Source organism: Acomys russatus, chromosome 17 (assembly GCF_903995435.1).
Source record: "Acomys russatus chromosome 17, mAcoRus1.1, whole genome shotgun sequence".
NCBI lineage: Eukaryota > Metazoa > Chordata > Mammalia > Rodentia > Muridae > Acomys > Acomys russatus.
This window is the reverse complement of record NC_067153.1, coordinates 61,701,971-61,728,576: the sequence shown is the minus strand read 5'-3', so window position 1 is coordinate 61,728,576 and position 26,606 is coordinate 61,701,971. Positions and strand designations below refer to the sequence as shown.

The window sequence follows — 26,606 nt, the reverse complement described above, 5'->3', positions numbered from 1 at the left end:
GTATTCCAGTAGTTAAGACATTCTCTCCTCCCCCCCCATAAGAATGCATTAGGGCATGGTGGCGCACACCTTTAATCCCAGCACTCAGGAGGCAGAGGCAGGCGGATCGCTGTGAGTTCAAGGCCAGCCTGGTCTACAAACCAAGTCCAGGACAGCCAGGGCTGTTACACAGAGAAACCCTGTCTCGAAAAACCAAAAAAAAAAAAAAAAAAGAATAAGAATGCAGCAGCACTGACAGGCTGATTCTCTGAGACACAGTCTCTCTCTCTCTCTCTCTCTCTCTCTCTCTCTCTCTCTCTCTCTCTGTCTCTCTCTCCTTATAATTCAGTACTGGTTGAAATCACAACTTCATACACTGGAGATGAGTGCTCCCTGCTGAGCTACACCCTAACCCTTACCCCAGTACTCAGTAGTTTACCAGAGGCGCATGCACAAATCAATAAGCTGAGTGCTGACCCAGTGTGACAAGTGAGCAGAACCAGGCTTCCCTGAGAACGAGGATCAGGAGATGCAGAGAGCATGAGGCGGAGAGCTTTCCTTCTTCCTGTTACTAGGGATGTCTGTCTGTCTGTCTGTCTGCACCTTCCTGCTGCAAACGTTCCACCCAAGGGACTCCTGTTTAGTGACCTTGGTTGTTTTGGTTTTTTTGTTTTTTCTTTCTTTGTTTGTTTAGCACACTGGAGATCGCAGCAGGCATGGTGGAAACAAAGCATCCTTCTGCTGCCGGCAGTGCTGGCGTACCCCAGGCTGACCTCCAGCTGCCTATGTAGCCAAGGCAGGCCTTCAACTCCTCAACCTCCTGCCTCCAGCTCCCAAGAGCTGGAATTCCAGGCACATGCCATCACACATGGTTTTATGGTGCTGGGGATGGAACCCAGGGCTTTGTGCGTGCCAGGCAAATGCTATACCAGCTGAGCTAAGGCCTCAGCTCCTCCTTAAAATCAGAACAGAACCTCAGGGTGCAGCAACACGGAGTGGGTGGGAGTCCGAAGCCAGTTCTGGGACAGCCAGGCTACAGAGATGCTTTCTCTAAAAGAACTCCCCTGGACGGGTCTCTTCACTGCAGCTCTGCTCTGGAGATTTGAAGGGTTGAGAAGTCTCTAGAAGCTCTTGTGAAGAGTGCTTGTTTTATCTCATCCTCAAAGAATGGCTCAAATTCTTTAGCGGCTAGGACTGTAGCAGGGCACATCCTTGGCGCAGCTCTCCTCCTAATGGGCCTCTTCCAGTGCACCGCCCATGCTGGAGAAGCTGACCTTAGCACACTCCGTCACGTCCACACTTATGAGCTCTGTGGCCTTAGACGGCTCCGAGGATCACAGGGAGAGGATGGGAGGGTAGCTCGGTGGAGTGCTGCCTGGAGCCCAGCCTTGAGTTTAACCGCCAGTGCCACATGAAACTGAAAGTGCCGAGAGGTGGAGGCAGGAGGATCAAAAAGACAGGCTAGGTAGTGAGTTTCCGGCCAGCACAGACTATGGAGAGCCTGTCAGAAAGAGAGAGAAAGGGGACGTGGGGACTATAGAGTAAAAGGGCACAGTAAATATAGAAAATGTCCACCTTCATCTCCCTCTGATAGATTAGTTTAATTTTAATCTTCTCTTCCCAGTCTCCTTTACATGAAAACAGCACTAAGGCATGTTTTTAATGCTGAAATACAGATTAAGGTATACCTTTATGTATTTTATGTGAAGAGCTTGTTTTTGAAGGCTCCGTAGAAAAAGACTGTTTATAGCATCACTCAGTATAATTTTGGTTCTTATATCTGTCCATCATTGCTGTCGTCTTTCTTTCCAGGCCGGGCATTTATATCTATGGTCAGTATATTTTTTTGATTATTGGCACTTGGCGTCGCCTTCCCTGCTCTAGAACGGTCCTTTCTGGATAAAACTCACAAGCTTTGCACTTTCACAAGCTGTGCCGCTAGAGTGAATCACGAGAATGCCGTGTGCTGGGGGTGGCCTGTGTGTGTGTCCGTGCCGACGTGTCTGCGTTCTAATGTGCATCCCGTTTGAGACAGGCACACAGATACTTAACCCTGTTAAGGTCTGTGTCCACACAGCTGCTTTTGTCATTGCAATGGGTTTTGCTTGAGACAGGGGGTTGGTTTGACCTGAGTTCTATGAGAAGGAATTAAAAAAAAAAAAAAAACCCACACATTCCAAGTTTATTTGAACGCTGTGCTGTGAGGAGAGAGGGAATGGGTGCATCCTGAGTTCACCGGTTTTTCTTACTTTATAGAATGAGTTGAAAGCCAGTGGAGGTGAAACAAGACCTCACAGATTGGAACAGAAGGAGAATGTGCCCCCAGGCCCTGAGGTCTGCGGCTCCCGTCAGGAGGGGAAAAAGGTAGGTTGAAAAAAAAAAAAAGTCCCTGTCCAGTTGCCAAGGAAGCAAGCGTCGTAAATTAGGTGCTTAAAATTGGAAGGGACTCCAGCTCCAGGCTGCAGTCTCTGGGAATTTGGTGGCAGCTGCCAGGGCAGCCTGTCATTTTTTGCAGGTCACATAATTTCAGTTAGGAAGCTTTGCAGCTCACAGCTGACCAAGTAAAGAGCCTTCACTGGAAAATTCTTCTGTTCAGCAAATGCTCAGAAAGCAGGAAACAAAACAAAACAAAACCAAAACCCTGAAATCATTTATTAAAAAATCTGTCTGGCCTGAGATGTAATTTTTATTTTTTTAAGACTTACTTAAGATTTATTTTGTGGTATGTGTATAAATGTTTTGCCTGAGCGCATGTGCGTACACCAAGTGCTTGACCAGGGCCCTCAGAGTCAGAAGAGGGCGCTGAATCCCCCAGGACTGGAGTCCCCAACAGTCCTGAGCCACCGTGCAGGAGCTGCGACTTGAACCTGGGTCCTCTGCAAGAGCAGCAAGTGCTCTAACCTTCTGAGCCATCTCTCCAGCCACGAGATTTTTACCTTTAAAGCACTCCCGTATTCTTCTTAAGTATATGCCTTCTTAAGTATTTTTTTTTTTTTTAAGATTTTCTTTGTTTGTTGTTTTGTCTTAACTTCATTTTGAGATGAAGGTCTCTCTCTGTTGCTCAGGCTCATCTTGAGCTTGTACATTCAAGCAATCCTCCTGCCTCAGCCTCTTAAGTAACTGAGACTATAGGCTCATGACACCACTCTGGCTTCTTCTTCTACTCCAGGCTGTTTGTTGGTTTGGTTTTGGTCTGGTTTACTTGTGGTTAGTTCATCCAAGGCCTCGCACACACTGGTCCACCACTGACTTACATCTCTAGTCCTCCTCCCTCAAGGCAGTTTAATCTCCCAGGCAGCATGTTAAGCAGACAAAGTGCTAAGCTTAGAGACTGAAGACTGGGCCAACAAGATGGCTGTCCAGAGACGGGCGCTTGCAGGCAAGCTGAGGGCCTGAGTCCAACCTCCAGGGCGCGCGCGTGGTGGTGGGGAGAGAGCCAGCTCCTGCAAGCTGTCCTCTGACTTCCACATGTGTGCCGTGCTATGCTCTCCCCCGCCCCCACATATCATAACTAACTAATTAAGATGATGGGGGCTAAGCTAAGGGCGGGGCCAGGCAGAGCAGCAAATATGATAAACCTAGAAGCTGTGAAGGCAGCAAACGCAGCATGAGTTCGAGGCCAGCAAGACCCTGTTGGAAAACAAAGAAAGACACCCCCCAAACCTTCATTCTCATTCACGCCCTCCCTCTCTTCTCCCACACCCCAAACCATGTGGCATGTTCGCTACCAAGAATCGTCAGAGTAGGTGCCATGAGAGACGGTGGAGCCACAGGGTTCAGAACCTGCTCACCTGACTTCTTCAGGAAGGGGGCGTCTGAGCCAAGCCTTGACGACTGTGCAGGAATGGGCTGAGTGAGCGGAGAAAGATTGCATAAGAGAAAAAGGGTAGCTGTGCAGGCACAGGACAACACAGGGACCCAGGACTGGCTTCTTAAGGGTACCACGTCTGTAATCCTAGCACTCGGGAGGCAGAGGCAGGCGGATCGCTGTGAGTTCGAGGCCAGCCTGGTCTACAAAAGTGAGTCCGGGACAGCCAAGGATATACAGAGAAACCCTGTTTAAAAAAAAAAAAAAAAAAGTTGCCATTTGATTGATTTGGCAAAATGGTAGTTGCAAATAGGCAGTAATGAGATCCAGGTGGAAGGAAAGGCCAAGGCTAGATCTGGAGCTTTCTAGGCCTTCCTCAGGGCTTAGATGCCATGCAACATGGGTGGGAGCCGTGAAAAGTTTCAGCAAATCACATTTGTGATTCGAGCCTTAATCATTAGACAGCCGGGTTAGTTGCAGCAGGTAACGGCTTTATGCAGATAGCATACTTGATGGTCAGAGACTCCTCAAATAAGTTTCATACTGGGCTGGAGAGACGGCTCAGCGGGTAAGAGCACTGGCTGCTCTGCCAGAAGACCCAGATTCAATTCCCAGCAACCACATGGCAGCTCCAGTTCCAGGGGATCTGACACCTTCTTCTGAACCTTCATGGTGCACATACATACATACAGGCAAAGCAATTGTATATAAAAAATAAAAGATCTTTTTTGTTTGTTTGTTGTTTTGGTTTTTTGGTTTTTCAAGACAGGGTTTCTCTTGTAGCCCTGGCTGTCCTGGACTCACTTTGTAGACCAGGCTGGCCTCAAACTCACAGAGAATGCCTGCCTCTGCCTCCCGAGTGCTGGGATTAAAGGCGTGTACCACCATACCCGGCTGAAAATTAAAGATCTTTAAAAAATAATAAACAATAAATTGTATATAGCCTTACAGTGCTCCCCACCCCTCTCTTGTAGACAGGGTCTCACCCTATGGTCCTCGGTAGCCTGGAATTGTTATGTAGACCAGGCTGGCCTGAAACTCACAGAGATCTACCTGCCTCTGCCTCAGGAATTAAAAGGTGTGGATCACCACACCTGCCTAGTGAAAGTTGTTTCTCAAATATAACGAGTAAATATGTTTGGAATTTTCCAGGTAGTCTGTAAATTAAAAAAATTTTAAAAACCAGGCATGGTGGCGCACACCTTTAACCCCAGCGCTCGGGAGGCAGAGACAGGTGGATCTCTGAGAGTTCAAGGCCAGCCTGGTCTACAAAGTGAGCCCAGGACAGCCAAGGCTACACAGAGAAACCCTGTCTTGGGGGAGAAAAACAACCCCAGCCCTGAAATCCCCTATGTTTACCTAATGAATGTGGCTGAAGACACACTATTGGGGACCAAGCTGCTCATGGTCCTTAGTTCTGTCTTCTGCTTCCTTCCCGTTGTCTTTGTGCGGGTTTGATTTGAAATTAGACCTCTGGGCTGAACGGCAAGATCAGAACATTTTAATTACAGAGTAAAGGAGCACGAGCTGCAAGTAAATCATGAGCCGGAGAGTGGGTGGGGAAGAGAGGGATGAAGATGGCGGATGCTCTCATTTAAATCTGACGGCTTCTGAGGAAAAGATATATACAGATACATAAGATCTGCTTCCTGCCAGGTGGTGGTGGCGCACACCTTTAATCACAGCGCTCGGGAGGCAGAGGCAGGTGGATCTCTGAGTTCAAGGCCAGCCTGGCCTACAAGTAAGTCCAGGACAGCCAGGGCTACACAGAGAAACAAAAACAAAAAATCTGCTTCCTATTAAAAATAACTGACATTTTGAGCAGGAATTTCTGTTTGTTGTTTGTTGTGTGTCCCCTGACCCCAGGTGTGGCAATGTTTTGTTTTTTTTTTCTTAGATTTATCTATATTATTATTTTATGTGCATGAATGTTCTAACTGCATGTATGTCTATGCACCATGTTTGTGCCTGGTCTCTGAAGTGGTCAGGGAAGGGCGTGGGATCCCCCAGGACTAGAGCTACAGATGATCATGAGCCACCACGTGGGTGCTGGGGATTAAATCTCTCAAAAGAGCAACAAGTGCTCCTAAGAGATGAGCGCACTGTCCGTCCTGTTGCTCTGTTTTTGAGACACGGTATACTGTAGCCCAGGCTAACACCAAGCTCACAGCGTAGCAAGGCTTATCTTCAACTCCTGATCCTCCTGCCTCCACCTCCCATGTTTAACCCTCCCACCAAAACCACACAGCCGGAAAACCAGGGAAGTCAGAGGCAGAGCAACTCCCATGTGTGCGCCTGTTCCTTCCCGCTGCCGAGGACCGTCCTCAGCGACGGGTGAGGAGTGCTGCTCTCCTTCACTCGGTTTTGTTTGGCTTTTTCTTCCTGAGATATGGCCTGCAGGTTCTTTATGAGGGAGATGATGGGGGCGCGCGGCAGTTAAGTGCAGTCTGTTCTAGTGTTGCTCTGTAATTGAGAGGGGTGTTAATATCCTCATAAAAGACGTTCTGCTGCCTCTTGTTTAAATGCTCAGCTGTTCTGGGGCCATTATTTCCCCTCAGGCAGCCAGTGACTAACTGGAGTCAGCAGGTTTTTATGGCATTGGCAGCAGTTTGCTCTTTTATTTTTAATGCGCTTCTTAATGCCCCTTAATCTTTTTTTTTTTTTTCCTGCAGGCTTCTGTAACTGAGGCTGGCTTGGCGGCCCTCTCTGCCCCTGCTGAAGATGACCCCTGTAAGCATTTGCTCTGAGCTCTGCGCGGTGGGGCCCTTGGTCTCCCTCGCTGTCTGCTGCAGAAGGAACATACAAACCCAGCAACCCAGCTCATCAGAGTTTCCACTGGGATCTGGGGACCGGTACTTGAGTACCCGCCACACATTACATAGCTTAGGAAGAAGTCAAATTAAATATTGTTAGGGGGCGGTGACATCACACACCTTTAGTCCCAGCACTCGGGAGGCAGAGGCAGGTGGCTAGTGAACCTACCTTGGGACTGCCCAGAAACAGTGCTGAAATCAGTGTGGCCTTTCACATTCGCTTTGCTTGAACCTGAGGTCTTCTGCTGGGCCCGCAATATGCTCTTCCTTCATTTTCTTTTCTCCAGAAACAAAGCATAATCTTTTAGTACCTTGTTGATTCCAGACTTTAAAAATTCTTTTTGAATTATATTTTTATTCATTTATTTTCATGTGGACTTGGGACACCTTTAGTAGTCTCTGCTCTGCCTCTACTGCTGGTCCTGGGGCTCGAACCCAGGGCGTCAGGCTCAGCGGCAAGTTACCCATGGAGGTATCTTATCTGCCCAACTCTAGACTCAGGTGTTTTGTTTAAATGATCCCTTAGTAGCTGTGTGAATGGCTTTCCAGGATCTTCTGAGTTTCATCATGAGGTAAATACATGGCAAGAAGTTAATTTGCGTTTTACTTAAATAATTATGAGGAAAACCTTTATGTGGCATTTTCATTCTTTATCAAGAGTAAAAACAAAACAAAACAAAAAACCAAGCTGGCCACAGTGGTGCACACCTTTAATCCTAACACTCAGGAGGAAGAGGCAAGCAGATCTCTGAGTTTGAGGCTAGCCTCGTCTATATAACTAGTTCCAGGCCAGCCAAGGCACACAATGAGACCCTGTGTCAATTTTGAAAAAGAAGAGTGAAGCCGGGCGCGGTGGCACATACCTTTAAGGACCAGTCCCGGGTGGGAAGTACCTATATTTTTGCTTTCTGGAAAAAAAAATCTCCCTGAGGCTTGCCACAAACTTCCCTAAAATGCTTGCCTTCTGTGACTCAATCAGGTGACCCCCAGGTGAAGCCCAGTGTGCACCCTAAGCTGCTGAGTCCTGACACCAGAACCTCCAGTCTTCCGGAAAGTTCTCCCTCTAAAACGGTGAAGGTATGGTGGCACTTGCCTCTGACTCTTAGACTCTTATTTCCAGTGTCGTGTGTTGCAGCTTTCTTCGTTCTGCCCACAGTTACCTGTTGGTGCCGTCCTAGATATGATGCCAGTAAGGGCATGCTTAAAAGTCCCTGAGGGGCCGGAAAGACCGCTGACTGGTTAGAACACCTATTACTGTTCTTTCAGACAACCCAGGTTCAATTCCCAGCACCCACATGGTGGCTCACAACCATCTGTAACTCCAGTCCTAGGTGGCTCGCTATCCTTTTCTGGCCTCCTGAGGCACCAGGAATGCTATGTATGTATGAAAGAGACTCACTTTCAGCCAAATGGGATAGCACACGCCTATTCTCTCAGAAGGCAGGCCAGCATGTCTCTTTGAGTTCCAGGCCATCCAAGGCTATTGGTTTGTCTTGGTGGCTCGCATCTGTAATCCTAGCATTCAGGAGGCTGAAGCAGGAGGATTGCTGTGAGTTCAAAGCTGAGACAGAAGGTTTGCCGTAAGTTTGAGGCAAACAAAACAACAGCAACCAAGGGGGGATAAGGGGGGAGCAACAGAGATAGCCCAGTAGATAAAATGCTTGCTGTACAGCATGGAGACCTAGGTTTGGCTCCCCCAGCACCCACATGGAAAGCTGGGCATGGAGGTGCAGGACTGTGATCTCAGTGCTGGGGTGAAAGAGACCAGACTATCTATGGTGCTCACTGGGGGGCTCTGGGTTCAGTTAGAAACCTTGTCCAAAAAAATAACTTGGAAAGTGGCTAAGGAAGACACCTGGCATTGACCCCTGACCTTCATATGCACCCCCACACACACACATGAACATACAAAGAATTAGATTTTTCCTACATTTCATATCAGAGTTGCTAATACACTTGTTAGCATTTTAGCTCCTGCCGTGCTAGGAGTGGCAACTAGTGACGCTCACACGTCCTTGCTGGCCTTCTCCTGGGACGCACTGGGTTTTGTTTTTAAAACCTCAGCTTAAGCCTGGCATGGTGGTGCATGCCTGTAATCCCAGCACTTGGGAGCCGAAGCAGGTGGATCTCTGTGAGTTCAAGGCCAGCCAGGGCTGTTAGACAGAGAAGCCCTGACTCTAAAAACAAAACAAAACAAAACAAAACAAAACAAAAAAGCTCTGCCTGAGAGAAACTGAAAGGTTTCTCTCACCTTGGTTTAAGGTGGTCTGTGCTGCTCTCACACCACGCACATATCTGCTGGGAATATTTCTCTCCTGTCCATGACTGGTCCCCAGATGAATGTTTTCGTACACAAAAAGGACACAATAGGTGTTTGAGACCAAAAGAGGAAGCAGAAGAGGCCAGCGTTTAAAGGGCAGATTGCGAGGGCAACCAAGAGATGTTTAAAGGAAGCAGAAATTCACGAGGAGAGTGCCGTTTACAGGAAAGGAACAAAAGCTGAAGGAAAGAACAAGAGAAACTGGTGCAAACGAAAGAGGGGCTGAGAGGCCGTGGGCAGAGCTGAGCTGAGCACAGGGGTGGCAGGGCAAGCCCGTGACTCCGTCCTGGCCTTGCAGATCTGCTGCCCTCAGCACTTCGTTTTTCCAGGGTCTGAGCCCAGCAAGGTCGCGGTGCCACAGGATTCCCCCTCCTCTCCACGGCCCGGATGTCCCTGTCTGGGTTGTGGTTCTACATCCAAAGTAGATTTAAAGGCGGGGAGGGGTGGCTAGAGAGAGGAAAGAGCTCTGAGCACTCCTGCAAAGGACCGGAGTTTGAGTCCCAGCATCTTTTAGTTGCCCTTAACTCCATCTCCAAGGAGACCCAAAGCCTCTGGATTCCTTGGGCATCTGCAGCTACATATGCGCCCCACAAAGATACACATACATAGGCCGGGCGTGGTGGCGCACGCCTTTAATCCCAGTACTCGGGAGGCAGAGACAGGCGGATCGCTGTGAGTTCAAGGGCAGCCTGGTCAACAAAGTGAGTCCAGGACAGCCAGGCCTACACAGAGAAACCCTGTCTCGAAAAACAAACAAAACAAAACAAAACACAAAAGGATAGGTGGCTGGAGAGATGGCTCAGTGGTTAAGGGCACTGATTGTTCTTCCAAAGGTCTTGAGTTCAATTCCCAGCAACCACGTGGTGGCTCACAACTGTCTATAATGTGGTCTGGTGCCCTCTTCTGGCCTTCAGGTGTACATGCAGGCAGAATACTGTATACATTAAATAAATAAATAAATAAATAAATCTTTTTTTTTTTTTAGAGAGATTTATTTATTTTATGTATATGAGTCCTCTGTCTACATGTACACCTGCATGGACAGAAGAGGGCATCAGATTCCAATATATATCATTGTGAGCCACCGTGTGGTGCTGGGAATTGAACTCAGGACCTCTGGAAGAGCAGACAGTGCTCTAAACCTCTGAGCCACCTCTCCAGCCCAATAAATAAGTCTTAAACAAACAAACAAACAAAAAGGATAGAGGCCCTGGGCCCCTAGCTCTGCAGTAGAGTGCTTTCCTTCTATATGGGACCTTGGCTTCTGTTCCCAAGCTCTGCCAGGGAAAAGCAGGAATGTGGAGAAGACCAGAGGGCCACTGTGGCTGGGATGAGACACCATGAGGAGGCAAGAGCTGAGGCACAGGCCATGGTTAGCTCTCATCATGGCTTGCTTAGCCTGCCTTCTTGTAGAACCCAGGGCCACCAGCCCAGGGGTGGCTCCACCCACACCGCTTCTCACGGCCCCACCCCCACCAAGTCATTAATTAGGAAAATGCTCTTCTGGCATACCCACAGCCCAGTCCTATGGAGACAGCTTCTCAGTTAAGCTTCCCCTCCTCTCAGAGGACTCCAATATGTGTCAAGTTGACAGAAAACTTGCTAGCACCGCCAGTGAAATGGCGCAGCAGACACAGCACTTGACAAGCTGTTTGAGTCCACATGAGGAGAAAGGACCAACTCTTGCAAGCTGTCCTTTGAGTTCCTGTACCATGTTACACACACACACACACACACACACACACACACACACACACACAGGGTAGCCAAGCCAGGCACATGTTAAAGATGAGGCAGGAAGATAACAAATTCTAGGCTAACCTGGAGTGTGCATTGAGACTAACCCTAGCTCTAAAAAAAACCAAGGACTAGTAACTCTGGTCTTGACAGCATTTGATTTCTCAATACGTGTGGCTTTGTTACCCGCCTTTGTCTGTTTGTCCAGATGACTTAGGGGTTGCTTACACTGGCCCAGGGCTAGATTGCTGTGACTCCAGGCCCTGAGCGAATGAATTCTCTGTAGCAGGACAATGTCACACAAGTGTTCCTGGGTCGGTCAGAGAAAATCCATCCGAGCTTATCTCAGACTTGTGTGGGTTCCTTTGTCTCCAGTCACTCAGCAGTAGCTTTCCAGAGCCTGGTGTGGGCCTGGATTCCTCTCCACTGTCTTTAACGGCTGCTTGCTTTCTCTTACTCCAAGTCCGCTTACAGTCCACAAGCAAGAGAACCACTTGACTACACATGTACAGAGAGACCTGCTGCCATGGCTGCTCTCGTGGCCCTAGGCTTGGCAGCACAAGGCATTTCTCTACTTTGGGAAATTACATGCAGCTAAGAGTACATTTGTTCACTCAAAATAGATTTTTTTTTTTTTTTTTTTTTTTTTTTTTTGAGTCCCACGCATCCTAAGAAGAGAAAAAGCTGTTCTTGGTGCCTATCTGTTACTGAAAACTAGGGCATCCTCGGCAGGGGACGCACATGATCTCAGAGTTTAGTCTCTTAAAGTAAGAACTGGAGAGGTGGCTCAGGGTTCAGCGTGCTGGCTGCTCTTGCGGAGGACCCTGGTTCAATTCCTACCACCCACACAGTGGCGCACAGGCTCCAGTAACTCTAGTCCCAGGGGACCTGGTGCCCTCGTCTGCCGTCCTCAAGCACCAGGCACACATGCAGTACGCATCACATACATGTAGACAAAACACTCATGCACATAAAAAGAAATATTGTTGGGCACGGTGTCACATTGCTTTAGTCTCGGCTCTTGAATGTTTTGCCTGCGTGTATTTTTGTCGTGTGCCTTGTCCCCACGGAGGTCAGAAGAAAGCATCAGACCCCCTGGAACAGGAGTTACAGGTGACTGTGAGCTGCTGTGTATGAACCCAAGTCTTGCAAGAGCAGCTAGTGCTCTAACCAAGTAGCTGTCTCTCTAGCCCCAACAACCCTGGTGATTTTTAATAACTTTTTAAAAATCATCTGGGACAGAGTTTCACTCTTTAGCCCAGGCTGCCCTCAAACTTGGAATGCTGCTGTGTGCGCCTTCCAAGTACAGAGATTACAGGCATTTACCACCACACCCGGAACCTCGGGCTTTCAAGTGTCAAGGAGGGGGTGTGGGGGGACAACCAAGACCCAGAGGGAGGAAAAGGCAAGTGTATGTGACCAGCCTTGAGGGTCACCAACTTGTCTCCGTTGTGCTAAGACAGCCCAGCCCCCAATTTCCTGAGGTGGCCCTGCTGGTGGATGTGTAAAGAAAGCACAGCATGCCGCTGGGAGGGACATGCTTTGCAGTGCTCCTTCCTGTACCTGTCCTGCTGTCCCCTGTGGCCAGGGATAGGAGGCTTTGGGGCTTTAGTGTATGGTATTGGATATTTAGAACCTTACGTATGGCAGGCAAGCTCTTTCCCCTGAGCTACCCACCATTCACTGACTGGGAGGAAGGAATGCAGGCATCTGCGGTATTCATCCGGTGAATGGAGGTCTGACAGCAGCGCAAACCTTTCCTCCGAGTTCATTATGTCTACAGCCCTGGCTTCATCATCCATGGCCAGCGGTTTCTATTTTACCCCCATTCACAGACACACCACCACTGGGGCCTTCATTAGACTGAAAGTGTATATAAGACAAAATGTTTAGATGCTCATCACAGCAGCAGGTCTGTCGTGTTCCTCATATGGGATAGGCCATGCTGAATAATATGAATTATTTATATATTACCCCTTTCATTCCAGACTGTCTTGAAGATAATAGCTTGTTGAATGTGTGATGGTGAGGTTATTGTCACTGGGATAGCATCTGTCCTCTTCTCCAAAGAGTTGCCTTTAGTTACAAAAAATAGAACAGGCCAGGCCAGTGTAGAACACCCTGTGTTGGCCTGTGGAGTTAGGAGTTCTGAGTTTGAATTCCAGCTCTATCCCTGACTGTGTCAGTGACCTTGCTCAGGCGTCTGACAGCCCTGGCACTGGAGTATCTACGTGTGAGAAAGGTGGCGGAGGAAGAGGAATGGAAAAAGAAAATCTTCACTTACTGAGAAGCTAAATTGTAAAGATAAAAACATGTCTAGCATCCCATGTTGGCGGGGTTCTGAACACGCCATGCCAGGCCTGAACCGATCACGGCGACATGGGCAGGATGCACGCCAGGCCTCCAATAATGGGAGAGGGTTTTAGGCATTGACTGTGCTTCCTGCCGCCTGAATAGACATGGGGGAAATTGCAGGAAAGTGGCTGAAAGCCCAGGACGGAGAATTAAAGGGAGGCATAGCACAGCTGCTACGGCTTGGTGAATCACCATGCTGGGAGCTCTGCTGTTGTTTTGATAACAGTATAAGGTCCCTTGGGCAGTTGTTGCGCAAGTCTAAAATCACAGCAAACAAAGCCTCGGTGAGACATGAGGAGGAGCGCTGGGAGCCTGGTAGGTCTTGTGGTCAGTAGGTTGTTGGAGGCAGCAGTTGGCTAACTCCATGTCGAGGGGGAAGGTGGCTATTCACCTGAAGAGAGCAGCTGTGGGTCAGGTATGGGAGTGTGGGAGGCAATAAATCCTGGAGAATTCACATCAAGAAGGCCTCCTCTCTCCCGAGGCTCTGGGTGCTCCAGATAGCTGAGAGGGGCTGGAGTTTTCCCCAGAGTTATTCTTGGGCCCGAGCCTGGGTTCCAGCTCAGGTGCAGGCTCTGCGCTCCAGGGCGCACCAAATACTGTGTGTTCATTGACGGTCCCTGTTTGTCTCTTCCAGCTTCTGCGTCCTGCTCCTGGCACCTACTTTCTGCTCCTGCCTTCCACTTTCCTCCTGATGTGAGCAAAACCTTCACTGTCTCTCAAATGCTCCTTTCTATTCCCTAGGCTGTGCCCTTCTGTGGTGAATTCCTTCTATGTGCGTCTGTGTGTCTGTGCGTGAGTGTGTATGCGTCTTTGTGTGTGTGTGTGTGTGTGTGTGTCCCTTCCCCTTCTTCTCCCAAATCTATTTCAACTGTTAAAAATACAGGATCCCCTGTTTGCAACTGAAAAACAGTCTCCATCTGATGAGCACGTTTGTCCTATTACACAATTTGAATTACGATTTGGACAGGTTCTCTCAAGTAGCTCCAGTTGTACTGATAGTCTCAAATTTCATTCTACATTTTAATCAAGGTCCTGCTTTCTAGGCAAAACAAAACAAAAACCCCACCTAGTCCTTTTTAGAGAAAACCTTATTACAATGAGGTAACAGTATCTCCCTTTAAATCCAATTGTGTTTGTAAAAGAAAAAAACATGGCCAGCCTGGTCTACAAAACAAGTCCAGGATAGTCAAGGCTACACAGAGACACCCTGTCTCAAAAAAAAAAAAAAAACAACAACAACAACAACAACAAAAAACCCCAAAAAACCAAAAACAAAAAAACAGGAAAGGAAAAAAATCTATTCTTCAAATAATGGCTTAGTAACTGCCCGAAGCTCTCACTGCTGCAGCTTGGGTCACCCTTAACACTTCCCTCATGACCGGTAAATGAAGGTAGCCTCTGGTCTTTGGTAGTTTAACCTTTTTTCTTCTCGGGACTCTGCCCTAATGTGGGGTTGCTGTCAACCAGCACTTCCTCTCCACTTGGCTCTTTTGTTCTTGTGACCTTCTTATGCTATTTGAGAGTTTGCCGATCATTTTTTTAAACTTTGTTTTATAGATTTTCGCTTCATTTTACGTTTCTTTTCTACTTCTATTTCCTACCAGATCTGATTGGGAAACAATTCCCATTTTTAAAATTTATTTTAATTTTGTTTTGTAGTAAATGAACACTTTATGACACTTTATGACGACATTATTTTCTGGGTCTATCCTCAGGGCTATTTGGCTGGTTGGTGCGGTTTGGTTTGTTTGCAACAGGGTCTCACTCTAGCCTGGCTAGAGTGCTCACTGTATAGACCAGTATAGCCCCTCTTGCCGGTGCCTCCTAGGTGCTGGGATTCACAGGCAGAAGCTTCCCTGCCCAGCTAGCTTTTCAAATCTAGAGTCTGTTTTGCCCACAACCTGGTCCTTTTAGGCTTAACTCTATTCAGGCCCTGGGCATTGTTTCCCATCTCACAGCCTTCTGCTGGGACCCAGGCACATCTAGGCTCCACAGGGAGCACCTAGGTGCCGGTGAGAGTTGCCTGGCCGCGTAATTTGCTTTTTTCTTCTATTGGCTGAGGTGTTTGTGTTAGAGCAAGTTAAGGGCATTCACACTCAGGGGTAGACTTCTGGCCCACCACCTGCCTTCCATCATGTAAATGCTCAGTATATATATCAGAACTCTGGCTTTTATCAGGGCTACAATAGCATAATATAGAGAGAGAGGGGGAGGGACAATTTAGGATCTTATGAGCTAACCATAGGCTTGCCTCAAACTGATGTTTAGCTAAGGATGACCTTGAACTTGTGACCCTCCTGGTTCCAACACCCAAGTGCTAGTTCTAGGCACGTACCACCATGCCCTGTTTTGTTCTGTGTTGAGCAGTGGGCCCAGGGCTCTGTAGAAGCTAGGCAAGCTCTCTACCACCTGAAGCAACACTCCCAGCCCTGAGCTCTCCTGGTTTTAGAAGTTGAATTATAATGTCGAACAACACAACAACTCTTACTCCACCGTTTGCGAGCAGTTCACAGGGTTGTGGTCATGCACTAACACGTAGCCGGGCGCTGCTTTATTCTGTCTGGTACATCTCAGACATGTCACAGGCAGCGAGGCTTTAGTGGGCCGGCTTCCTTCTGGAACCCTGATGATGTAGCTCTGGTTCCCTTACAAATCGTTCCATCTGGGTGTCAGCTAAGGTTTGTTTGCTAACGTGCCTGGCTTGGGGCCGGCAAGATGGCTTAGCAGGAAAGCCACCTACTGCCTGAGGACCTGACTTTGATCCCCAGAATCATATAGCAGAAGGAGAGACCCACTCCCCAGAGCTTTCCTGTGACCTCCATATATATGCACCGTGCTGTGTGTACATAGCCACTAAAAAAAAAAAAAAAAAAAGTAAATATGGAAAAGATTGCTTCTAACATGGCACATTTAGATGCAGTGGCTTATACATACACTCTTGGCGCTGGGGAAGTAGAGGCTAGAAGATCAAGGTCATACCCAGAATACGATGCGCTTGAGGGCAGCTCAGGCTGTGTACAGATCTGTCTTCAGAACCTAGAGTAAAGCCTGTACAGAGAGTAACAAAAGATGCTCCTCTGAAGTTGAAATGCCTTTACTTAATTCCCAAAGTCAGCCCGAAGCCCCAGGCTGTTGTCATTGGCTCCGCTTTATTGTCACTTGGATTAGACCTCTTCCTTCTGTGCCACTCACTCCAGTTCCTCCCACGCATGTGCTGTGCGTCAGCTTGTCTACACCTTACTCTGTGTGTGTGCATGGGTGCATGCATGTGTGTGTACACGTGTATGTGTAGCTTCTCTACATCTTTCTCTGTGTGCTCTGTGTGTGTGCATGTGTGTGCTTGTGTATGTGTGTATTAGCTTATCTACACCTTTCTCTGTGTGTTTGCTGTGTGTGTGTGTGTGTGTGTGTGTGCGTGTGTGTGTGTGTGTGTCAGCTTGTCTGTACCTTCCTCTGTGTGTGTGCTGTGTATGTGCTGTGTGTGAGCTTTTCTACACCTTGCTGTGTGTGTGTGTGTGTGTGTGTGTGTGTGTGTGAGCTTATATACACCTTGCTCTGCAACTCAGCCCAAGCCCACCTGACCTCAAAGGCTTCCACACTTAGGGCAGCTACACAGTTTTGTACAGAAATCCAGGAGCGCCTCCCAACTCTAGCGAGCCGTAGCCTCTGAGCAGGGGTGGCTCCTGTGAGAATGGCCGTAGATGTGTTAGATCCCTCTTAGCGGAGCGCCCTGTCCTCACTGCTGATCCTGATGCTATCCGCTTCCTTCCCCAGAAGTTTCAGGCGCCTGCGAAGGAGAGCTGTGTGGAGTGCCAGAAGACAGTGTACCCCATGGAACGGCTCCTGGCTAACCAGCAGGTGTTTCACGTCAGCTGTTTCCGCTGCTGCTACTGTAACAGCAAACTCAGGTAAGCCAGCTGCAAGCAGGCCCTCTGCGCAGTGAGCGCTCACAGGGGCCCTGGCCTTCAGAACATGGCACTAAGAGCCACTGCCCTGGTGGTACCGGGGCTCCTGGGAAAGTAAAAGGCACTGGTTAGTGACAAGCCCTTCATACAGTGATGATGGTGCTGGGGACTTCTTGATGTATTGGTGTGTCAAAACTGAAGCTTAAGCATTGCCGTGAACTGCTAATGAACCGTCTCATCTGTGACCAGACTTAGCGCAGTGTCTTCCTGTGGTGTCATAGAGCCGTAGACTTAAACCCAAGGCAAGTCAGGCCTGCTCACCATGGGCCTGGAATGTCAGTGACAGTGGGAAGATCGCAAGCTTACAGCCTACCTGGGCAACTTAGTGAAACCCTGTGTCAAAACAAAAAGTTAGAGCTGGGTGGTGGTGGCGCACGCCTGTAATCCCAGCACTCGGGAGGCAGAGGCAGGCGGATCTCTGTGAGTTCGAGGCCAGCCTGGTCTACAGAGAGAGTTCCAGGACAGCTAGGACTGTTACACAGAGAAACCATGTCTTGAAAAACCAAAAAACAAGCCCAGTGTTAATCCCAGCACTCAGAAGGCAGAGGCAGGGGGATCGTTGTGAGTTTGAGACCAGCCTGGTCTACAGAGAGAATTCCAGGATAGCCAAGATTACACAGAGAAACCATGTCTCGAAAAACCAAACACCTTTAATAACAGCACTCAAGAGGCAGGGGCAGGTGGATCTCTGAGACTTCAAGTCTAGCCTGTTCTGGGTCATCCAGGACTACCGAGTGAGATTCTATCTTTTAAAAAAAAAAAAAAAAAGTTGGGTGTGGTGGCACACCTCTGTAATCCCAGCAAGTCCAGGACAGTCAAGACTACACAGAGAAACCCGGTCTTGAAAAACAAAACAAAACAAAAAAAAGTTAAACTGGGTAAGGCATAGCTCCTGGCTCATTCTCCTATCAGTCGAGGCTTGCCTTTTCTTTTTTTTTTTTTTTTTTCCAAATCAGTCAGAATTAGACTCTAAGTGTCAAACATTTGCAGGATATTGCATCCATTGTGACTTACCAAGGAAATGTATGTGTGATCAGAGCTTTGGGGACCCAGGGCAGACTTACAGGAAAAGTGATTTTAAGCATCTCCCCAGAGGAGCTACGTATCAGAACAGGGGCCAGGAAGGACTAACTAGGGAAAGGGGAGCGGATTTTGTATAAAGATAAAAGCAACCGCGGGGGCACACACCTGTAGCCTCGGCACTCGGGAGACAGAAGCAGAGGAATTTCAAGTTCCAGGCCAAGCATGGGTCACATAGTGAGTTCAAGCCCTCCCTCACCCTCCCCAAAGGCTCTTAAAAGAGGTATTTATGTGCCTAGGCTGGCGGGATGCCTCAGCGAATGGTGTTTACCTGGTGTGTGTACAAGGCCCCAGCCAGTCGCAGTGTCTACTCCCACAAGGGGTGAAGGGCTTCTTGCCAACTTCAGAAAATACTGGAACTACCAGATTGAATCCTGCTGGGATAGATGAGAGTTCAAAGGAAAATTAACTTTCTGTTTTCTCTTCTGGTGGTAGTCTAGGGACATATGCGTCTTTACACGGGAGAATCTACTGTAAGCCTCACTTCAACCAGCTCTTTAAGTCCAAAGGCAACTACGACGAAGGCTTTGGGCACAGACCACATAAGGATCTGTGGGCAAGCAAAAGCGAAAACGAACAAACGTTGGAGAGGCCAGCCCAGCCTCCAATTGCAGGGGACAACCCGCCTAGCCCGGGAGTGGAGGATGCTCCCATCGCTAAAGTGGGGGTACTGGCTGCCAGCATGGAAGCCAAGGCCTCCTCTCAGAGGGAGAAGGAAGATAAGCCTGCAGAGACGAAGAAGCTGAGGATCGCCTGGCCTCCCCCAACCGAGCTTGGGAGTTCCGGAAGTGTGGTGGAAGAAGGGCTCAAAGTCTCTAAGCCCAAATGGCCTCCCGAGGACGAAGTCAGCAAGACCGAGGCTCCCGAGGGGGTGGATCTGGACCTGAAGAAGCTGAGGCGGTCATCTTCCCTGAAGGAGAGGAGCCGCCCATTCACAGTAGCAGCCTCCCTTCGAACCTCTTCCATCAAGAGCCCCAAGAATCTGTCACCACCCCTCAGGAAAGGCTGGGGTGCATCACAGCAGGAGTTTGGAGGAGGGATGGTGACCGAGAGGAAGCAAACGGAAGATGCCCAAGCCACTGGGAAGAACGGGGATGTGGGAAAACCTGCTGGCGAGGGAGCCCAGAGCAGGAGCGAGCGCATCCGTTCTTTTCAGCTGGAGAGTGAGAATTTCGTAGGAAATGGTGCCAGCGTAGCTGAAGATGACAGCGGTGTCCCCGCACAGCAGTCTCCCCTAGAACCGGAGTCTCCAAGTTGGTCCGGCTTTGTAGACACCACGACTACTAAAGAATTCGCTACCCAGAACCAAAAGTCCCAAGCTGCGGGGTTCTGGGAGGGGGAAGTGGTCCGAGAGCTGTCTGTGGAGGAACAGATAAGAGAGAAACCGGTACTACGAGGCGGAGGAGGAGGATGAGGAATGACAGGGCCGCCCGGTGCTGGCCTTGGATTCCTGTTAGCAAGTCACTGCCCTTTATTAAGAGGAGCGCAGAAACAGGCAGCTTGGCGCCCAGTGTCATTTATGTGGGAGCAACTTCGGAAATGAATTCCCGCTACCGAAACAGAACAAAAGCAAGCAAAAGAGAACCAATTATGAAACTCCATCTTACATCCCCGTGTGGCGGCGCAAGCCTTTCATCCCAGCACTGGGGGTGGGGGTGGGGGGCAGAGGCAGGCGGCTCTCTGTGAGTTCGGGGCCAGCCTGGTCTACAGAGTGAGTTCCAGGACAGCCAGGGCTACACACAGGGAAACACTGTCTCAAAAAAACAAAAACAAAAACAAAAACAAAAAAAAAAAGAAACTCCATTTTAGTAGTGAAGATATGTGTAAGGGCTAAGCAGGGCCTTGTCTCACCAATGCAACCCAGTATCCTAAAGCCAGTATGAATGTGGCTAGAAGTTCGAGGCACATTTTCACACTACAAATACCACTGTGGAATTAGATACATAAGAGAACAGGCTCAGGAGCCTCCATATTATGACCAGAAGCACTTTAGTATAAAGGGCACAGTGTAGATATTTTTATCAATTTCAATTTTTTTTTTAGAACTCAGTTGTTGAAATCAAATATTTAGTCTTTCAGACCTTTTTTTTAAAAAAATGCATTTCCTTCCTCTGATAGATATGGGAAATTTATTGCTTTTCCTCCTACTCTCTGCCTTGTTAATTACTGAGTTAGGAAACAGCAACCTTTGTCCCAGTGAGATCCCTGACTAGGTAAAGGCACTTGCTGCTCCATAGGCCTGAACTACCTTGTCTAAATAAAAGTTAGAGAACTGCCTCCACAAAGTGATCCTCTGACAGGTGGCCCCTGTGACGCATGGCCAGCAACAGTGACAGACAACTGAGAAGAATACAGCCAATCTTTTGAAACACCTTTAAGACAAAGCCACCCTGTCTGCCTTAGTGCTTGCTGAGGCTCAGCACACCCAGATAGCTGGCATGCACTGCACTCTGGCCCACTGTTCCCTGCCGCTGGCTCCTCGCACTTTCCTGTTTTTCTAATAAAGGGCTTTTGAACCCCGTTCACCATGCTCCATGTAGAACAGAGTTAAGACTCCAAAGGAGAGAGAAAAAGAGGGGCCACCTGAGGGGCCACTTGAGAGACCACCTGAGCTCACATCCCTAAAGCCGCCCAGGGCAAATCTTTTATCATCTTTCAAATGTGTTGACTTTTATGGCAGATATTTCCAGGGTTGAATGAAATCAACTTTAGGTCTTTCCTCTCAGGTGCTGACCTAGTTTGATTACATCGCTGTGATAAAACACTGGGCAGAAGTGTTTTGGAGGAGGCAGGGTGCATTTCCACTTCCAGGGCACACTCCACTGTCCAGGGAAGCGAGACAGGAAGAAGTGGCCTTGGGGGAACACCGCTCCCTGGCTTACTCACTTTCTTGAACAACCCGGGGCCACAGCAGCAGCCAAAGCCAACCAGCCCAGGGGACGGTGCTCACAGACTAAGCTGTGAGCTCCACTTCCTGGGCCATTCGTTTGTAAGGTTGGTGGATTCCAAGGAGCACAGGGGCTTTCTCTAGTAGTGAGGCTTTAGTGAGTACAGTTATTGTACATAACTCATACCCCAAATGATGTATGGGGGTGTCTTTAAAGTAGAGGTCTTGTGCACTTGTAGGGACTTAGCTCTGTCTTAGAGGTGTAAAGTAATGTTTCCTGGTAGTCTTGTTTAGCCCAAACCATTTTTATTCAATAAAGCTTTTAATTTACATTTCAACTTTCCAGTGTTATTTTTTCTACTGTGTCTTTATGTCCGTAGGGTCTCTTGGGACCTACTTTTATTTGAGCAGTTGAGGGGGAAAGTGCTATGAATCCAATTCACCACTAGATGGTGATGCTGAGTTGGATTGTGGACTGCATCTACACTGAAGGAAGAGGACAATTTTCTGGAAAATTGCAAGTAATTTGGCAAGAGAATTAATATGTGCGTTCAAAGTGAGCTGTTTGTTTTACCAATTCAAATCCCAGTGGTGCTTTTCTTCTTCTTCTTCTTCTTCTTCTTCTTCTTCTTCTTCTTCTTCTCTTCTTCTTCTTTTCTTCTTCTTCTTCTTCTTCTTCTTCTTCCTCCTCCTCCTCCTCCTCCTCCTCCTCTTCCTCCTCCTTGTCTTCTTCTTCTTCCTCTTCTTCTCCCTGTTTATTACTCAACATTTAGTAATTCACCTTACAATTATTCCTAACACACAAAATAGGATTTCCAGCCACCTCTGCTGAAGGTGTGTTCCTTACTCTAGGTATGAGTGTCTTTGGTTGTTGACGTTTTCTATAGAATCAACTGTCCTGTGTCTGCTGCTCTTGTTGGTTTGTTGTGGGGTTTTGATTTTTTTTTTTCTTTTTTTTTTTGGTTTTTTGAGACAGGGTTTCTCTGTGTAGCCTGGCCTGTCCTGGACTCACTACCAGGGTGGCCTCGAACTCACAGCCATTCACCTGCCTCTGCCTCCCGAGTGCTGGGATTATAGGCGTGCGCCACTATGCCCACATTAGACTATTAACTCTTAAACTTTCCCATCTGCCAAGGGTTGTAATTGTTTTAAGTCTCATCTGCTCTTCACAGCCTCTCTGCTCTTGGCTTCTTGCTTCTGCTATCGCTCAGAGCTTTTGGCATTCCAGTCATGAGCCCTTTCCTGGGGTGGCAGAGGCAGGCGGATCGCTGATAGTTCAAGGCCAGCTTGGTCTACAAATTGATTCCAGGACAGCCAAGGCTAGACGGAGAAACCCTGTTTCAAAAATAAAATAAAATGGGGAATTTTTTTGTATAAATTTTTATTTTTATGTGTTTAAGTATGTTGTATATATGTGTAGCTGTGTACCACATGTGTGGCTGCTGCCTGTGGAGGCCAGCGGGGCATTAATCCCCTGCAACTGGAATTACAAGTGGTTGTGACCTGCTATATGCTGCTGGGAATAGAACCTGGGTCCTCTGAAAGAGCAGTAAGTGTTCCATTGAATCATCTCTCCAGCCAAAATTATCTATAAACAATTTTTAAAAAAGATTTACTAGCTGGGCGTGGTGGCACACGCCTTTAATCCCAGCACTCGGGAGGCAGAGGTAGGTGGATCGCTGTGAGTTCGAGGCCAGTCTGGTCTACAAAGTGAGTCCAGGATGGCCAAGGCTACACAGAGAAACCCTGTCTCGAAAAACCAAAAAAAAAAAAGATTATTTATTTTGATCTCAGTATAGATGGTTGTGAGCCACTATGTGGTTGCTGGGAACTGAACTCAGGGAAAAGCAGACAGTGTTCTTAACCGATGAGCCATCTTTCCAGCCCCAAAATATTTATTTTAAAACAACTCTTTGCCGGGCATGGTAACGTATGCCTTCGATCCCAGCACTCAGGAGGCAGAGGCTATCCTGTATACAAAGTGAGTCCAGGACAGCCAGGGCTCCATTACACAGAGATACCCTGTTTTGAAAACCCAAACAAGGAGCTGGAGAGGTGGCTCGGTGGTTAAGAGCACCGCCTGCTCTTCCCAAGGTTCTGAGTTCAATTCCCAGCAGCCATATGGTGGCTCACAACCATCTATAATGTAATCTGATGCCCTCTTCTGGCCTGCAGGAGTACATGCAGGCAGAACATTGTATACATAATAATAAATAAATAAATCTTTAAAAAAGAAAGAAAGAAAGAAAACCCCAACCAACCAAACCAATCCTTTGGAATACAGATTATTTTAACCATTTATTAGAGAATAAAGTAAACCTGCATACTGATTCAATGGATTTGTTTATCGTTACATAAAGAATCAAATCTTGACTATTTGCACCTTAATTAAAAAAAAATTTTTTTTATTATGTATATAGTGCTCTGGCTGCATGTGCACCTGCACACCATAAGAGAGCATCAGATCTCATTATAGATGTGGTTGCTCGGAATTGAACTCAGGACCTCTAGAGGAGCAGTCAGTGCCCTTAACTCCTGAGCCATCTTTCCAGCCCTAAATCTTTTATTTTTAGATTTTTAAAAATGTATGTGTATGAATGTTTTGTCTGCACGCATAGATGTGTGCCACATGAGTACCTCATGTCCCAGAGGTTAGAGGAGGCATCTGATCCCCCGGAACAGGACTTGATGGGTGTTTGTAAGCCACCATTGAGGCTTCTAGGGACCAAACATGGGTCCTGAGGGACAGCAAGTGTCCTTAACTGCTAAACCATCTGTTTTCAGTCCCTGCATATTAAATCCTAATCTTCACTACATCAGAATGTAGAATTGATTGATTGAGATGGGGCCCTACAATGTAAGCCTGGTTGGCTTGGAATTCATTATGCAGATTATGTTGAAATCACAGAGGTCCATCTACTTCCACTTCCTGAGTGCTAGGAAGAAAGGCATGCAATTGATAGTCCTCATAACTTGATAGGTCATACAACTGTTAATGCATGAACCGCACATCACATACACCGCACAAATAACAGACATATGAAGCTGGAAAAATGACCACCCAGACCCTGGTGATTCTCTGGAATTTTTCCTTTTGTTTGTTTGAAACAGGGTCTTGTTGTGCTAACTGTGGCTGGACTGGAACTAGTTATGAACATCAGGCTGGCCTCCAACTCATGGCCATCTGAGTGCTGAGATCAAAAGTATGTGCCACCTCACCTGGCAGTCTCTGGAACTTTCATATAAAGGCTGTGGTGTGTGTGTGTGTGTGTGTGTGTGTGTGTGTGTGTGTGTGTGTGTGTGTGTAGATGCTGAGGATTTAAACTCAGATCCTTGTAGCATACTTTCTTTTAAACTCTACTTTATTTGGGGTGTTTAGGCCTTAACCTCCCTTCCAACCTCCCAACTTTACGTAGGAGAGGGAAGGCTAGTGGGGAGAGGGGGCCCTTTACTTCTCCCAGCTGTTGAGGGTCAGTTGGGTTCTTTTGGGCTGTAGCCGTCTCCACAGACAGCCCCAGCCAGCAGTCTCCTCCAAGGCGCAGGCCACCCCACAAGCTCTCTGTGCTCTTATTTACATCCTCAGAGCCCTAGACCACGCCCCTCTCCGTGCTGCACATTACCAGCTGGCACAAGAGTCATGCTCCTCGCTAGACAACTAACGTGTGTGGGCAAGCTGAAGCTCAAACTGAAATCCCACACTTGGGATTACAACAAAAACACATTTACATAACACAACTGAGTTTACAAAGAAACCTAAACTCCCCGTTACAGGTCCTCTCGTTGGTATACACCGAGCAGGAGACACAGAGTGAGAGCAGGAAGGCAGTCTGTGATGGTGGGACCATTTAAAGGCTGTGAGTGTGGCTTTTGGTGACTGGTGATGACATGGGTTCAAGCAGTGGTTCAGGTGGCAGTGATGTCACTTATGAATCTGTTAGAAATGAGAAATGTAGAGCCCAGAGATAGCTCAGCTGTAGAGGACGCGCTTTGCATGTGTAAGGCCCAGGGTTTGATTCCCAGCATCAGAAATGAAGCCTCCACAGCCAGAGCTGATAAAACAGTCCTTACAGCGTGGGCAAAATTGATCATCTGAGGTGAGATTAAGCCTTTCACTGCCCTCGGTGATGGCTCCTCCATGATGGCTCCTCACCTCCAACTCCGAGCATGCTTTCCTAGTTGCAAAGTTACTTCATCTGTTGTCCTCAGCCATACTTGAGATGTCTGCCAAGGAACCCCCATCACTACCGTCCCTAGTTAGCTCCTGGCTATTAACCCTGTGGTTAGGTTTTAACCGATAGGGTTCAGGTTCTTTGGCAAATTGAAAGTGCCCGGCCCACGGTTCCATTTCCCTTGTTTATGAAGACTCACAAGAGTTCAGTGTTCACAAGAGTGCAACCTGGAGCACTTAAAGTTAAGGCGGTTCGTAGGACAAGGAAACCAGGGCTCCTGAGTCTAGAGAGTTTCTAGGTACAGCTGCTTATCTCTATGACTGGGCAAACTGCTCTGCCTCTTTGAACCTCAGTTTTTTACTCCCCACAACAGTGGGCATAGTCGTTTTGAGTTCATGGGACGCAGAAGTGAAAGAACCTGCGGAAAATGTGCCCGGCAATCCCTGCTATGTGGCAGATCACATTTGCTCTTCTTTTGCCTCGTTGCTTTGTCTGTTCCATTCCCCTTTCCCCTCATGTGGGGAAAGCAAGGAATTTTTTTTCTTTTTTCTTTTAACTTATTTATTTTTATTTTATATGCATTGGTGTTTTGCCTGCATGTATGTCTGTGGGTTTCCGATCTTGTAGTTACAGACAGTTGTAAGCTGCCACGTGGGTGCCAGGAATTGAACTCAGGACCTCTGGAAGAGGAATCCGTGCTCTTACCCGCTAGGCCATCACTCCAGCCCAGTAACTTTTTTTTCATACTGGTCTTAAACTCATGACGGTTCTTTTGCTTCGGCCACCCAAGTGCTGAGATCACAGTTGTGGAACCCCACCCTGCCTTGCTCAAAAGAGGGTGGGGGTGGGGGGGGAGGGAAGGTCTCATAGCTCAGGCTGGCCTCGAACTTGTTGTGTAGTAGAGGATGACCTTGAACTCCTGACCCTCCAGCGCCCATTCCCATACCCCACAAAGTGAATTAACAGTGGAGGCTGGAATTACAGGCTTGCCATTTAAGGATGTTTCAAAGAAAGCCCTGTGTTTTCTATGAGAAAAAGTGAAGGTAACTTCTAAAGCCTAGCGCTAAGAAGTGGGCGGAGATCATAGAGGTGCTTAACGAATGGCACAGCAGATGGCCTGGGACGCGGGGACTCTGAATGAAGATCAGGACCGTAAAGCCGGAATGGGGAGAAACTAGCCTAAAGTGAAGGTGTGACCACGCTCCTGTGCCACCTGCTGCAGGAAGCTGGGCGGGGCTCGGGTACAGGTGAGCGGGGCGTGGCCAGGGCGGGGGCGTGGTCAATGCGCCAGGAGGCAGCAAGCCCAGCCTGGGCCCCACCTGAAGATGCTCGGGCGGCGGGGAAGTGGGCGGGAAGGCGAGATGGGCGGGGAGGAGACCCGTCTGCAGGAGAGGCAGCTGGGCCGCTGGGTGGACCGGGGGACGGAAGAGGGTGGCCATAGGCCGGGCCGGGCTCCGCCCCAGCGCTGCCTCCCAGCGGGTTCCGTTGGCCCT

At 48.2% G+C, this 26,606-nt stretch overlaps 1 protein-coding gene across 1 annotated transcript in view; it reads left to right on the top strand.

Annotated features, from left to right (window-relative positions):
• Positions 1-19,701, top strand: part of Lima1 (LIM domain and actin binding 1) — a 92,351-nt gene extending 72,650 nt beyond the window's left edge. The window contains 6 exon segments of the mRNA XM_051160344.1: positions 2,236-2,343; positions 6,460-6,517; positions 7,580-7,677; positions 16,787-16,920; positions 18,493-19,435; positions 19,437-19,701. Coding sequence (XP_051016301.1) covers positions 2,236-2,343; positions 6,460-6,517; positions 7,580-7,677; positions 16,787-16,920; positions 18,493-19,435; positions 19,437-19,478 — 1,383 coding nt within the window. The 3' untranslated portion in view covers positions 19,479-19,701.
• The last annotated feature ends 6,905 nt before the right edge of the window (positions 19,702-26,606 follow it).